Source organism: Acinonyx jubatus, chromosome B3 (assembly GCF_027475565.1).
Source record: "Acinonyx jubatus isolate Ajub_Pintada_27869175 chromosome B3, VMU_Ajub_asm_v1.0, whole genome shotgun sequence".
NCBI lineage: Eukaryota > Metazoa > Chordata > Mammalia > Carnivora > Felidae > Acinonyx > Acinonyx jubatus.
Window position 1 is genome coordinate 109631780 of NC_069386.1, and position 16209 is coordinate 109647988.

Sequence of the window (16209 nt, forward strand, 5' to 3'; positions counted from 1 at the left end):
ATTGCCCCAAAGTAAAAGGGAACACAGCATGACAACAGACATCTCTGTGCTGTGAGATCCTGGTGGTATGTCAGTATACTCAGTCATCATTTTCAGGAATTCTCAAGGGATAAAAGTCTATTATTACCTGGAGGTCCTTCCTCCTGCCTGTTGCTTTCAAGGAGAGTAACATGTGGTGAAGGAATAAGAGGAATATGAAAGTGGAATTGTGATTTTTTTTTTTTTTTATGAGAATGGGGGAAAGAGAGTTTGGAGTTTGGCTCTTGAATAATTTGATGAAATTAAGCTTTATCCTTTTTTTGTACTGCTTTCCATTCCTCTATTTTTTGTCCCCCCCCCCCACCCCACCCCCACCCCATGAGAAAAGCTATAGTAGAATTCTTTGGGATCCTTTGAGTTAGGAGTTTCTAATTTAGGGAAAAGTTCCAAATGATTAAAAAACAACTGAAAAACTCCCCCAAACCTCCATGTGGAGTTACTTGTTTTCATGGAAATTCTTCACGTTTATTTCCATTTTTGCTTCCCATACAGTTTTTTTCAAATGTTTGTTTGTTCTGGTTCAAATTTTTATTTAAACTCTAGTTAGTTAACATAGAGTATAATATTGGTTTCAGGAGTAGAATTCAGTGATTCATCACTTACATATAATACCCAATGCTCAACATACATGGAGTTATAGGACCTGTGCAATGTGAATCATCAGAGAAACTGTTGGCACTGTCCCATTTATGAGCAAGCTGTGGACTGTCTAGAATCTTAGCAAAGTGACTTATGTATGTATATAAAATTTAAATGACTAAATTTGTTTCAGAACATGCAGAATGACTGCAAGGAGCCTTCTGTTTAGTGAAATGAAGCAAAAAATCTCTTTGCTCTCTTTTCTTTTGATACTGTCCTGCCTGCATTATCCTGAACTGCATAACTCACTAAGATATTATGTATTTTCCATTAGCTGTTCTTTCAGTCCCCTATCCAGAGTTAAGTCTGTCAGAGTAACATTGAGGTCAGTGAACCATGAGTCTGGTTGCCTTTGCAAGGCATTTCTGTGCTAGTAAAACCAGCAAATACCTCATAAGAATGCTGCACAATCATTCCCATAGTGTGATATGCTAATTCTTAAGAATGTTGCTAACACTGCACTTTGTTTCATATGATTGAATTTAGAACTTTCACTCAATTGGTTGAAGGCTTCAAACTGGCAGTAATAACAGTCTTTTGAGTTGTTGCTTAAGTAGAGCAGTGATGGAATTCATATGGCAAGCGACAGTTGCTCATTCAAGTTCAAGAAAAAAATCTCTGTCAGCCACAATGGTTGAAAAACAAAAGGAAAGAAAGTAGCCCAGCTGTTTGCTTTTTAATAGTATATCTTTCCTTCGTGTTTTAGATGAGAGCAGAGCACAGTCATTCATTAAATGAAGGTATAAATATTAATGTCATCATTGTTAAAAATCCTGAAGAACAGACCTCACACATTTATGTGATTTTTTTTTTTTTAATGTCCATCTTATTGTGTCCAAGTAAAATCAAGAAAATCCCCTGGTCCCTGAAGGGGTCTCACCACAGCTAGTTAGCTTTCAGTCTTGATGTCCTTTTACTTGTGCCTCCTGTAACAAGTCTCAGAGAATTTAGTATGAATTTAATCAGTCATATTTGGCCACATAGTGGTAAATAAAATGTAAATCCCAGAAGTCCAAATAATCTTCGTGGATGTAATTTAAGCATACAAACTCTTTGCTGTGACATGAACGGGAAGTATTACTAGTTTAGACAACTTACTGCCATTCCGTGCTTTCAGCGTGGAACAGTCTTGTTCTTTGCTTTTAGTCAAGTTAGTAGTTATAGGATGTCAGAACTTTTAGGTAGCCAGAGTTGCTACCCTTCTATTTGAACATTTGTTGAATATTTTGAAAAGATAAAAGCTGCTTATTGTTCTGTTGCCTATGGTAAACAGTATGAATAAGATTTCCTTTGGGTGTAATATCTGTTTATATCTAGTATATTTGGGAGTATATCTTTGGCTCACTGAAATGGGCACTTTGATATGTTTTTCAGAGACTATGATATTTTAGCAAATAATCTTTTCCTTGGTCAAATTCTAGCTAGCTTCTTGAGAATTGTTCAACAGAATTGATCCTAGGGCAAAGAACTAACATTTTTTGAGAATTAGTATGTATCAGGCATTGTGCTCAGCTTTTTCCATGTAATAAATCATCCTTAAAATAACTCAGTGAGTAAGATACTGTAATTAATCCCGTTTTCCAGATGAATAAGCTGCTATTATCAATGCCATTTTCCAGATGAAGAAACTGGGGTGAAGTTAAATACAACTTATCCAAAGGTACACAACTGTGAAATGATAGAGTATTTGAACAGTAGTTTTTGTCCTAACAAAGCCCATACCGGTAATCACTATGCACTACATACATGTGAATAGGCTTTTGCTTGACCATATTTGTTTGATGTCTCTCCTTGTTCTAGCCTCAACTAGGGCCATGAATCTCAGCAGCTGACACAGTCTGTGAAAAGGCTGTTGGGTGTGGTGGCATTTACTAACTATAACCATTCAAGGCCACCCTTAGGAAGGGAATTAAAACCTCATTCTACCCCTCTACACTAGTTGAGAGAAGCCTGGACCTATGTGGATATTGAGGGCAACCTTCTTAAGAGTCTTGAGACCATAAAGCAGACAGCTTTTTTTGGTTGAGAATTGCCAAAAAGTTACTAATAATCCCTACCTCACCCCAAGTGAAATTTGAGTTCCAGGTAGTGATGTCTTATTGGAGATTTTTCTCAACTGGCAACCCTATTCCAAACTTCTTTACCTTGACCATTTTGGCTGTCTGAGGTTTATCTTCAAGAGATTCCACCCCCACCTCCCACCCCCCAGTTTAGTTGTGTTTCTCTCACAAGTCACTGAGTAGCAACTGAAGAAAGAAGACAGTAAATACAGAAGAAATCTCATGGACTAGGACCCAAAATCTTTTCCACCCCTGAAATGTTTTTCATGATAGCAGAACCTATTCATTCATGGTAGATGTTAAGACCTTCCTATTGAAGTCTACTGATGATTAATAATTCTAATTGACTAATTCCAGGGTAGGGTCTCTGTCTTAGGGCACAAGGAATGATAATAGACTAATGCTTTTAAATGGAGTTGCCATGAATTGCTAGAGGGACTTGCCTGCAGCTGTGGACATCCTCCCTGTCAAAGAGTTATCTATGCTACTGGCAGAGGGCTATAAGTGTACCAGCAAGCCTATTGAGTCTTCCCTGCCTTTGGCAGAGAATGACCATATGGACCAGAATTAGCAACAAAAGGAGGTAGTCTTGAAAATGAGTCCCTGAAATAATTAATAGTGGTCATATCAGTTCAAGTTGAGCTGAGCTGTCAATTGTCTAATTCCTAGGCTAGTTTGCTCTGATTCTTTACAAATGCATAGTGCTGACTTTTGTATGACTTGCACATATAAAACATTCTCTTGCTGGAAAGTTAATGCAGTGCTTTTTTTTTTTTTTTTTAACACTAACATCTTAATAGAATGACAAGGCACTCTTGATTGATCAAAAGGGAACATACTTAAATGCTTTGAAATATATACATATAGTTTTCAGAAAGCAGAATGCAATATAAGTAATGTGGTAAACAATAGAGCCTAATCCTGGCCCTTTTATTAGCTGTATTATTACTTTGAGAAATTCGCTTAACCTCTCTAGTTTGTTTCCTCTGTAAAATGAGGGAGTTTAAGTAAATCTGTGTTTCTCAAACTCTGAATCTACCACAGATTACTAGAGATTAATTTAGGTGGCATATGTGAGATAATTTCAGACAGTTTCCTGATAAAAGATTAAAACAACCATTGAGTTGAATAGTTGAAAAAGTTATTTCTTTTTCAGCCCTTCTGATTATGTCAGACAAATTCTCAATTTGGTGTCAGGAAATCTTTGCAATAGTTCTTTAACACTGGATAATTGTTTGGGGGTGGAGATGGGTGGGAACAGGCATGGGGAATCCTCCAATTCCTCAAGACGTTCTATAGAAGGGTAATTAATTCCATTCCTTCAAAGGGGAAAGTGCTGCAGTGGTTTCTTTGCTTCTGTCTACCTCATTTCCCTTCCACTTGAAAGGAAAGTAGTGTGTACAACTGGTGAGTTTAGGGGGAGGAACAAATGTGTGAGACATAGCCCTGTCTGGCTTCTCTCATGGCACAGCCCATTCTCAGAAGGCATGCTCTTCCTCCTCCCCAGTGTACTAGGCCTTGCTTGACAGACTCATTTTAGGATGGGGATTGGGTGGAAACTATTAGAAAACCCATAAGGCCGTAAATTCAAAGAATAAACTACATTCTTTAGTTCATCCTTATTGGTAATCAAGCTGATATTTTGATTGCCATTTTATTCTTCTCTCTGTCTCTCATTTGGTTTGAAACTCATAGGAGATGTAAGGGGAAAAGCAATTATACACCCCTTTAACCTCACTGATAATCTCTTCTTTTAATAGAAATCTGGCCTGAGCTCAAGGCCCTTCATAGGCAATAGTATCTATATAGAATTTAATGATATGGTTTCATTTTTAGTGAAGTTATACTTCTAGTTGCCATCTATAAAATAAATTCATGTAAGTTTTAAAATGAATTTTTAAGACATTAATACAGTTAATACATGGATATGGTAAAAATTATAAAGTGAATACATAAATGACTAAAGTTTAGAAACCACTAAGCATTGATCATTTCTAATCTAGGATCTGTTCCAGATTTAAATTCTTTTGAATATAAATGCCAGTAGAATAAAAAATGTTGGGTGGTAAACCAAGTAAAAAAAGGAACCTTCTAACCATAGCATATACTATGTTATTTTCATTTGTTTTAAAATATATCATTACTGAGGAAGCTAACCTTTTTTTTCATTAATAAATACCCTTTTCTTAATATTTTACTACGCAGTTGAGTATTGATATCTTTTTGATAACACGTTTTTTTGGTGATGGTATTTTATTTTTCTTCCATGAAAGTAGTCAGTTCTGGGTAAGGTTTTTCGAACTAGAAATCTTGGAGGACACGAACCATGCTATCACTGTATACTCTACCTCATACAGTGTTTGGCATATAGCAGTGTTCAATAAATATTTGAACAAGTGAAGTGAATGCATGAATGAAGAATGAACAAAGAACCAACAAAAATAAACTACATTCTCTGTCTTGAAGATATAGGCATAGTTTCGATTTATTTCTTAAAGCTGTCAATAGGACTAGCTGTAAGAAAGTTGAGGCCTTGGGGCAATCAGTGAAAGACAGAGCTACTTAAACAGAGCATTTAGAATAACCCTGTTAGAGGGGCGCCTGAGTGGCTCTGTCGGTTAAGCGACTGACTTCAGCTCAGGTCATGATCTCATGGTTTGTGAGTTCAAGCCCCGCGTCTGGCTCAGCACTGACAGCTCAGAGCCTGAATCCCGTTTTGGATTCTGTGTCTCCCTCTCACTCTGCCCCTCCCCTGCTCACTCTCTCTTTCCTTCAAAAATAAATAAACATTAAAAAAAAAAAAAGAAGAAGAAGAACCGTGTTAGAAAGAAATCTCAAAAAGAAGGTAGCCCTACTAATTTTGCTTTTATTTATGGTCATATAAAAGAAGTTAGATTGTTTCTTTCTTTCTCTCCTTTTTATAAAAAAGAACTGTTTTCTCTTCCTTTTTTCCTCTCATTCATGTGCTATGTCTCTTATCATGTCCATATCACAGAAAGCACCCAATTTCTCTTGCCTTTGGGAGATTATTAGAGCTTAATTTAAAGTGCAGCTTACTCTTTCCTCATACACTCTTAATTATAGTGTCTTGTCTGATAAAGGTGCCCACCTCTGTCTTAACCACTACCCCAGATGAACTGCAGTGCTGGTGGTAAATTTTTTTAGTGACATCTATTCATGCAACAAATGTCATGTTTCAAGGGCTTTGTTCTAAGAGTCCTGAAATGAGTTTTACATGTCAGAAAGAGAGAATATTAACCAGACGTTTTTAATTTTTAGTTATGCCAACCAACTTTCTTATAATCATGTAGTTTGAGTGATTACATTCCCAGATGATGAGATTTACTATAAAACACTTTGCATATATGCAGAAAAACAGAATTTGAGGACTGTGTTCCATTCTGGTGAATACATTTTAAAAGTCTTCTAGGTTTATTCTCTACAAGTGCATTCTTTCTTTAATGGTCCAGTGATTAACTGGAATTACTTTGTATATTCAGGTTAATATTTTCTGTTATTGAAATTTTAATTCAGTACATTTTATATTTATAAAATTTCTCTGCCTGGTATCTTCATGTCTTCTAGTTACTACTATGTGGTCTTCGATATCTAAGGTTGCTGGCTTAGGGGCGGGCGCCTGGGTGGCTTAGTCGGTTGGGTGTCCAACTTCGGCTCCGGTCATGATCTCACTGCTTGTGAGTTCGAGCCCCGGGTCTGGCTTTGTACTGACAGCTCAGAGCCTGGAGCCTGCTTCAGATTCTGTGTCCCACTCTCTGCCCCTCCCTCACTCATGCTCTGTCTCTCTCTCTCTCTTAAGAATAAATAAAACATTAAAAAAATAATAAAGTAATTAAAGTTGCTGGCTTATCCCATTTTGGGTTGTTCTTGTCATTGCATTATAAAATTGATAGAACAGCAGTATCATTAATGATATATAGAAGTTGGATTCTGAAATTAATCATCATCTACAAAAATTAGCATCTAATCTCTATTCTAATTTTAATGTCCAGATAAACAATCAACATAAATTTTATTGTTATCATCATTGAAAACATAATAGATAATTTGGCCAAGAAAAAAAAAGACTTTAGAATTACCATTTTTTTTTCTTTAAAAGATATAACTGCTTGGCTTATAATTGTAATCTTTAGGTATCTCTAGAGTCATGGTGCCCTGTCATGAAATTAATGAAAGAGCCATTTGCTATAATGACAATCTGGAAGTTTTGAGAATACTTTATTGTCTGGTTCAAAAACAAAAATGATGACAGAAAACAGAACTTTGCCTAGCTGGCTGTGTTCACTAGCAATATGGTTATTCTCTGATTAGATTCTTTGAGTGCTGGGTGCATCCTTATCTGCGGTATGAGGTGTTGAGATGGCAGCATGTTATGACAGGGAAAAAAAAAAAAGATCATGGACTTGAGAAGCAGACCAACCTAAATGGGAAATTTAGCTCTGTCACTTTTATGCTAGTACCTTGAGCAAGTTACTTAACTGCGTCTGTAATACTGCTTTAGAGTTGCGATGAGGATGAAAGCATCCAGAGTGAGTTCTCCAATGGTAATTGTATGAGAAATACAGTGTGGTGATGATATGTTTTGATATTCTCACAGGTGAAGTAAAGGACAAAAATGTTCAGGTGGTTGAGCTCCCCATTGTAGACAGTCTTCATCCTCGTCCACCATATTTGCCCCTGGCTGTACCAGAAGACCTTGCAGATCGGCTTGTACGAGTCCATGGTGATCCTGCAGTGTGGTGGGTGTCCCAGTTTGTCAAATACTTGATCCGCCCACAACCTTGGCTGGAAAAGGAAATAGAAGAGACTACTAAGAAGCTTGGCTTCAAACATCCAGTTATTGGGTAAGAATCTGATTTATTCCTCTCATAATGTGATGTTGTAGTAGCAGAGATATGTGTACTTTACAATATATTGTGAACTTTATGATATAGTTTAATTTTCAAGCCATACCCTAAAACAGATGTTCCAGAGTTCACCTTAGGTCATAGGGAGATCATTCTCCCTTTGTTCACTTAGAACAGTTGAGTTGTCATACTTTGTTACCCCCATTCGCTTATTTATTCATTCAACAAATATATTAAACCCTTATTTCTGAAATTACCTGTCTCTTCTGAGGAAAACAACAAAATTGTATTTTATTGAGAGTAGTTTGGATACTATACATGACTCCTATCTTATCCTAACAAGACCATGAGATGAAGCTATCACATGTATAGCTTTTCTATTGTACTTTTTGTTAGGCTTCATTAATTACCACTGATGATTATTTTGCATTTTTTGGTGTTCTGTTTTCTGGCCTGGAAGCTGTTTTGATAATAAAAATAGTATTTATAATGTAAGATAATGTTAAAATTATTATTTAAAATTATCTCTTGGCCCACTTGGGACTTACCATGTACATATGCATTCAGCCTCATGCTTATGTTCAAGAAGATATATCAGGAAATCCTACCACCAAGAAGAATACAAAGAAGCATCTTTGTGCATAAGCTTGTGCTCCTATACACATACATAAAAAGTTATGGAAAGGGGAATTTTCCTGGGTCCGGGTAGCAGATTTCATACCATGGGAAAACGTTCTTTGCCTAATGGAAAGAGTACTGGACTGAGATTTAAGTGACCTAGGTAATATTCCTGGATTTTTTCTAATTCTAGACCAAATTACTTAATAATAGTATTGGGCTTTGATTTTTCCATCTGTAAATAGGGAAGGTAATACCTGCCCTAAAAGTGATGTGATAAGAAGGATAAAAGGAAGGATTTTAGTTCAGTGGAAAAAATGCACTGTAAAATATTACCTTTCAGAAAGACTGATGCTAAAATCATTTCTAAAAATAGACTTGTAGGCTAGACTATGACATTCTGTAGCATATACTGTTTGTAATAAAGTCAGCTATTGATTAATATTAATATAGGTGTTGATTTGTTCACTTATTTGCAGAACATTTATTGAACACCTGCTACTGTGGGGACAGAGATTAATTTCTTTTTAATGGCTCCTTCTAGCTTATTACAGTCTGTTGGAAAACAGACATATACAGCTAACATTATGTGGGCAGAATGTGATAAATACCCTGAGAGAAGTATAAAAATTATTATGAGAGTTCAGGGAAGGAGGAAAGTCTTCATAGCTTCCGTGTGTAAACAGGATCTTGAAAGGTAAAAGGATAGTAATTAAATTACCAAAATACCTTCAACTGCATTATCTCATTGATCCTATAACACAGTCCTATGAAAAGAGTAGAGATAGCTGTCTTATAGGTTAGGAAACTAAAGGGAAGAAAATCTCGGCCCAGAGTTCCAGAGTTAATAAAGGCAAAGCCAGGACTAAAAACCATCTTAACTTTGCTTGGAAGCTTTCCTGTAGTTTGGCATGGCCTAATTATCCATGGACCATACATCATATTGAGAGTTGGCCAAATACAGAAAATTGCAGTACCAGAGACAATTGAGTTATTTGTACATTGAGGTAGTGTGCTGGAATGAAAGAGAAGGGTGCTCGAATTCAAGAATCTGGGGGTCCCATCTAACTTCTACTACTAACAAGTTGTGTGACTTTGGGCAGCGTACTTGATCATTCCAGGTCTTCATTGATTGCCACTCTTTCCTCATTTGTTTAAAACTAAAAAAAAACTAAGATGGTATGTAAGGTTTCTACTTACATGATACTAAACAATTAGATTTTTGTGTCCACACAACATTCAATCATTTATTCATTATATTTGGTGCTATTGGAAATAAATAAAATCACATTCCCTGCCCTGAAAGAGCTTGATAATTTGATATAGATGACCCTTGAACGATGCAGGGTTAGGACTGCTGACCCCCACCCCCCATGCAGTTGAAATTCCATGTATAACTTGACTCCTCCAAAACTTAACTACTAATAGCCTGCTGTTGGCTGGAAGCCTTACCAATGACATAAACAGTCAGTTAACATATATTTTGAATGCTATATGTATTGTATACTGTATTCTTACAATAAAATAAGCTAGAGAAAAAGTGTTATTAGAAAATCATAAGGAAGAGAAAATACATTTACAGTACTGTACTGTGAAAGATCTGCGTATAAGCGGACCTGCACAGTTCAAACCCATGTTGTTGAAGAGTCAACTGTAGTGAAAGTCAGGCAAGTACACAAAGAACTTTTACTTTCGTGAGGACTGGGTTGAAAAGTATGAGAAACCAGCCGCCTCTTGCCTTATGTTGTCTTTTTGTTCATTAATATGTCTTCAGAAGCATCAGTTTCCTTAAATGTCTGAAAAACTTACATTAAATTAAAATGATTTCTCATATCCTTCACCAGACTAATATTCTGAGTCTTCCATGGAGACTCCATTATGCCCCTCTCAAAATTCTTGATCCAGGCCTAATTTCAGTAGTACTTGGAGACTTGAAAAGATTTCTCAGTAGTACTCTGCCAGTACTTCCTATGCTCCTCTTCCTTTGATTCTTCCTTCCATTATTACAGCTCTTCTTTGTTTTTATTTTCATTTTCATTTTCCTATCTCCCACCCAACATCTTCCCTCGTGTCTTAGTCTTCATATGGATAGAAGTTACTGACCCTTATTTTAAATGTTAGAGCTAAAGAAAGTACATGATGAAATCAGTATCAAAGAGTGTTTCTTCTTATAAACTTTTCATTGAGATTCAGTGGAATTGTTTATCCCTGTGGAGCCCAGTGAACAATTCCAATTTCCTGAGAGAGAAGCAGTGATTAAGAAGGATGTGGGAAGGAAACAACGATAGGATACGTGTAAATATAAAGGTGTGCATATCTGGACTGTAGTCTGGAAGGCAGAGGATACCCATGAAGATATCAGATTAGCTGCAGTGAAAACAGATCTGCCTTCCAGATTCACAATAAAAAGCTGGGCTTAGGCTCGACCTAAGGCCTGCCTATATACCATGGCCTAAAGGGAAACAAATTTCCTTTTTTCTTTTTCCCACATATAAATAGTGGTTTAGTAATTTGGTGAGGGGTGGGGAGGATGCAGGAAGGGCAAATTTAAGGAGAGTTTTAATTTATGAAAGTAAACTATGACCATTATTATTTTCATTGCAATTACTTTGAAAGCACTAAGATGGGAGGAAAATACTGTGAAAGTCAACACAGGACGATGTAAATCTTTGTCCCCAGTTTTACAGTTTTAGAACTTTTTTACAATAGGACAGATGAGATCAATACCTACTTGTGTTTGACAGCATGAAAAACAGCAAAAGGAAATTCATTATGCATATAACAAAAGGGGTAGAATGTCTCTGTGAACTTAGAATAGTAAGAATTCTTAAAAGGTTTGCCTGCCTTGATTGTGCATTAGGAAGAATTCTTGAAGGTCTGTGTTTTCCTCAGACAATTTTCAATTCTATAAGCTAGCAGTTATAGTAACTATACAGGGTAAAATGAAGAATGAGAGAAGTTGGCATCAAATGCTGTAAACAATATATTTAATATTCTGTAATAACAACTGTGAATCTTGGTATCATTTGTTGCCAAAAATCTTAAAAAGTTATATCCAGTTTTTTCTGGGAGGCTGGTAGGTATTTTGCTGCTTATATGGAGTATAACTCTGGAATCTTCCACTTATTCTACTGTTCTTGGATATGCTAATTACTTTCTTTATAAGAAAGCATTCTTCTAAAGCTTATTTTCTAATTCTCCTTGTATTGTGTTAACATGCAAATATATTTAGAATGTATGTGTTTGAATTTTTAAGACATTTTAATTTTTCTAATGGCAAAAATGAAAAAAAAATTGGTTTAAAATGTCTGTGATGCCACCATAAATAAAGGTATAAAGTTGAGTAGCCTAAAAGTACACAGTGGATCAGAGGATCAGAACATTATCAGCAGAGTCTGACTTTCTCCCTCTGCCCCCCAGAGTACACGTCAGACGTACAGACAAAGTAGGAACAGAAGCAGCCTTCCATCCCATTGAGGAATACATGGTACACGTTGAAGAACATTTTCAGCTTCTCTCTCGCAGAATGCAAGTGGATAAACGAAGAGTATATTTGGCGACGGATGACCCTTCTTTATTAAAGGAGGCAAAAACAAAGTAAGTTAAATGAACTAGTGATTCTAGACCAGGACTCTTTTTCAGTTGAAAGGAATCCTTAATTCCCATGACTTGTCATTCTTGTTATAATATTATTACTAATTATTGGAGTTTTTTTTTTTTTAATTCAAACAACTGTGTACCTTTGTGACTGTTAATATAATCAAAGAGTATTTGAGGTGCCAGTAAGGTGTATATTTCATTCTGAAGCCTCTTCTCTTGGTGTGTAGGCAGCTGCCATCTTGCTGTGTACTCACATGACCTTTCTGTGTGTTTGGAAGAGAGAGCAAGCTTTCTGGTGTCTCTTCCTGTGGGGGCATTAATTCTACATGAGGGCCCCATTCTCATGCACTTTATTTAATCCTAATCATCTCCCAAAGGCCCCATATCCAAATACTATCACAGCTCAAACATAGGTATTCTAGGGGGACACAAACATTCAGTCCATAACTCTAACCAACTCTATAGGACTGATAGCAATAAAACATACCAGGTGCTTGCCTTTTTGCTCTCACTATCTTCACTAGCAATTAATGGGCAACTGAAACATATGTAAAATATGTGTGAGTTGGGGTGCCTGGGTGGCTTAGTCAGTTGAGCGTCTGACTTCGGCTCAGGTCATGATCTCGTGGTTTGTGAGTCCGAGCCCCATGTCAGGCTCTGTGCTGACGGCTCGGAGCCTGGAGCCTGCTTTGGATTCTGTGTCTTCCTCTCTCTCTGCCCTTCCCCTTCATATGCTCTGCTCATGCTCTGTCTCTCTCTGTCTCTCAGAAATAAATAAATGTTAAAAAAAAATTTTTTTAAATATGTGTAAGTGTTCATCTTATAAAAAAAATTCTGGAACTTGGAAGTTATATTAAAGAAAAATAAAGAATCAGAAGATAAGTTTTATAAGTGGAAGAGTAAGAACTGCTAGTATGTATTGAACAGTAAAACAGTAATCTGTCATTTATAGAGCATGCCTATATTTCAGGCACTGTGTTAGGTGCTGGCGATTCCGTGATAAGCAAGATAACTCTGCTCTCAAGTAATTCCCAATCTAGTGGGGGAACAGACGATTACTCATACTCTACAGTATGGATAGTGCTACTATAGGGTTAACATAGGGGGTTAAGAAAACACATAAACACACTGATCCTAATTGGGAATTTATCATAGGATCTAGGTGAACCTAGAATTGGCCTTTACTTATTATTAATAAATAAGGGATGTATTAAATATGTGAAAGAAAGGAATGAGGGAGAAGAATCTGTGTTCTTAGCTTTGCTCAGACACTGTTTGCTCCAGAAATCATCCCTGAATCCCGAAGTGTCCCTCCTGTCTGCATCGCTCTGACTTGGTGTTTAGCACTTGCTTACCTCTGTCTCCCTCACTGGATTAGAAGTACTTTAGACACAGTAACTACCTCTAGTAAGTGCCCAGTAAGTACTGAATTATGTTTATTTCAATTCCATCAGTTTGAAAACATTTTATTAGATGTTAATCACTTAAGCTAGTGACTTTTTAATTAATTTATTTATTCTTTGGTCCATTTCTTATGTCACAAATAGAGGTTGGGGAGAAAAACAAATTTGAAGTGAGGACTATACTGTAGATGTTTATTCGAAGCATTGGATAATAGTTTAAATCCTATTTCTCCCTCCGAAGAATCTAAACTGGATATAAGTTGCTTTTTCTTTTAAGACTCCTTCTATGAGTATATTCTTTCTTTCTCTCTCTCTCTCTCACTCTCACTCTCACTCTCACTCTCACTCTCACTCTCACTCTCTCACTGACATACACAGGACCATGAAATTCATCAGTCAAGTGTAAGCCAAGTTACATACTTACAGTTAAGGATTAAATGAACATCTGGGCAGAAAACACAATACAAAATTTTCACAGATACTTTTCCAGTTTGATATCTAGAAGCAGAGTAGAAATAGTTCACCATGCTTCTTCATTTTAAAATACCAGATTGAATTTGTAGCTTAATTGAAAAAATATTAAAATGTTATCTACTCTTTTACTTCTTCTTGAAGCGTCACGAGCTTTTCCTGTTTTTTTTCCCTTGATGAGCAAAATAATTCATGCTTATTAGACGATATGGAAGTTGGTAACTATACAAGCAAGAAAAAAATACCCACAGTCCTATTACTCAGTGGAAACAGCTATTTAAATATTGATATATTCCCTTTAGTCATTTATATAGTTACCCATTTTAGTAGTTGATCCTGTTCTATATAATTTGAACTCTTTTTTACTTAACACAGCAATGGATCCATTTTCTCAGGTCACTAAAAAAATAATTATCTTAAATGTCCCCTTTAATGACTACATACCTGCTGTATGGATGTGCCATTGCTTACTTGCTCATTCTAGTATTGGACACTTACGTCATTTCCAGTTTTTTACTCTTATAAATAATGCTACAGTGTGTTCCTAAAGTTATCCACATTATTTCCTTCAGCTAGGTTTCAGGCTTTGGAAATATTTAGATAAAAGGATATGGGCATCTTACAACTTTGATCCATAGTACAGCATGGTATTTTTGTATTAAGCAACCCTTACAGTACAGTTGACATTAGTAGTTACCACGATTATGGGACTAGTAAAACTTGAATTTCCTTTTCATGGTCAGCAGCTACTATCTCCTCTGTCTATGGTAGTTCAATAGACAGCTTTCCCATATTCTGTTAGAAATGTTGCAGCAGCATTTTATGCACTTTTTTTTTTTTTACCTCTTTGCAAGTCCTTTCATTTTAATTTTCTGAGTCATTTTGAAGATCTTCTCAGGAATGTAGATGCTGTTTCTGATTATTTTGCTTCTGTGTTTTTCTACTCTGAATTAACTCTGCTTTAGACCTGTCAGGATTGGTTTTGAAACCTAAGCAAATCATAAAAGCTCTGCCATTGTTTTAGGAGACCAGAAGCATGACTGAATCTCTCATCACAGTATATTGAGTACAGGGTCATTATGATACTTTGTGCTTCAAGAGGGTAAAGAACTGAGAATGATGGTTAAATGATACATAGAATTCACACAGTCAGAGGAGAATCTATTTTCTGGGTAGCTTATCTTTTGTAAAAGCGGTCAAGGTTAGCTTTATATGTGTGGCTTCTGTGTGAAAATGAGCAGTTAATGTCTTGCTGCTTAGTATCATACCTCAGGTTTCTCTAGGTTAAGACTGAGTTCATCCGTGAGATTTTGGCACCCGCATCCCACTGACTGTGGCAACCATTGCCAATGTGGAGATAACTCTCTTAGGTAATTCACTGGTAGAGTGTTTAAATCACACTCATTGGCAAAGAAGTAAGAACTATTAAAGTTGTCTATCCAACATTGTATCCTAAGATGTGGAGATTGGGAGCAGGGGTGAAACAGGAGAAGAAACAAGTCTTTAAAAATCTCCCAGGGTAAATATTTACATATGTAGTTTGCTCTTTATCAAAAATGCTAGATGAGCACTCCTAAACTTAGTTTCATTTACGTAAATAGAGGCAAGAAAAACTTATTTAAAAGTTTTTGTTAAGTGTTTGGTTGCCCTGTGAAATGAAGGCTCAGCCGTAAAGAGTGGTTAATTTTTTCATTATTTTATTGAACTGTAATATGCTAGATACAGTTACAGGGCACTAGGAATACAAAGAGAAATAGAAGATAATATGCTGCTCCTTTTTTTCAGGAGTATCCAACTGGTGGGCAGTATACGTGTAACAAATAATTACAGTATAGTTAGATGGATGTCCGGAAGGAGTTGTATACCAGGTGCAGTGAAATCATGAAGAGTATCTCCCTCAGCCTGGAGAAAGACTTTAGAAAAGAAAATGTGTTGTCAGTTTATAACTTTAACTTAGTCCTTTGTGAGTAATATAAACAAATTTTTATAAGGTGGAAGAGGAAAAAAATATTCTTTTTATCACTGCCAATCTCTACAACCTCACAGTAAAAGAATTCCTCTGCCAACATACTTATGGGCAAAAGACAAGAAAGGAGCATGTTTGTGCAAAAATTTCCATGCTCATTATTGGAGATGCAAAGCCTCCCTCTTACATTATTTACTTTGTTTCAGTTTCTTTTTCCAAACTCAGTATCCTTCATCAAGCAGTCTTTTGCACATACAGATGAGCCCTGAGGAACTTAGGTGTTCTTTTGGTTTGGTTCTAGGGAGGGGTCTTTAAGTTAGGAAGGGCATTAAAGTTACTGTCACTTCTCAGTAAAAAGATCACTCTTTTCATTCAGCACCCAAACCTTGCTGACAGAGTTAGTTTCTATTCAGGATAAAAATTGTACTGGTGTGTTTTAACAATTCCCTCTCCTCTCTCCTCCGGCCTTTTCATATTTATTTGTTGCTGTTTCTGCCCCATTCCTGGATATGCAGCTCCACAAGAATCACATTAAAAGTCCTTGGGGT

The 16209-nt window shown here is 36.3% G+C and overlaps 1 protein-coding gene across 16 annotated transcripts in view; it reads left to right on the top strand.

Moving 5' to 3' along the window:
- The window catches only part of FUT8 (fucosyltransferase 8), a 306694-nt gene that overhangs the window by 279833 nt on the left and 10652 nt on the right, over positions 1-16209 (top strand). For all 16 annotated transcript variants that reach the window (XM_053224571.1, XM_027065934.2, XM_053224574.1 and 13 more), the window contains 2 exons: positions 7354-7600; positions 11642-11818. In XM_053224571.1, coding sequence (XP_053080546.1) covers positions 7354-7600; positions 11642-11818 — 424 coding nt within the window. The remainder of the gene's footprint in view (positions 1-7353; positions 7601-11641; positions 11819-16209) is intronic.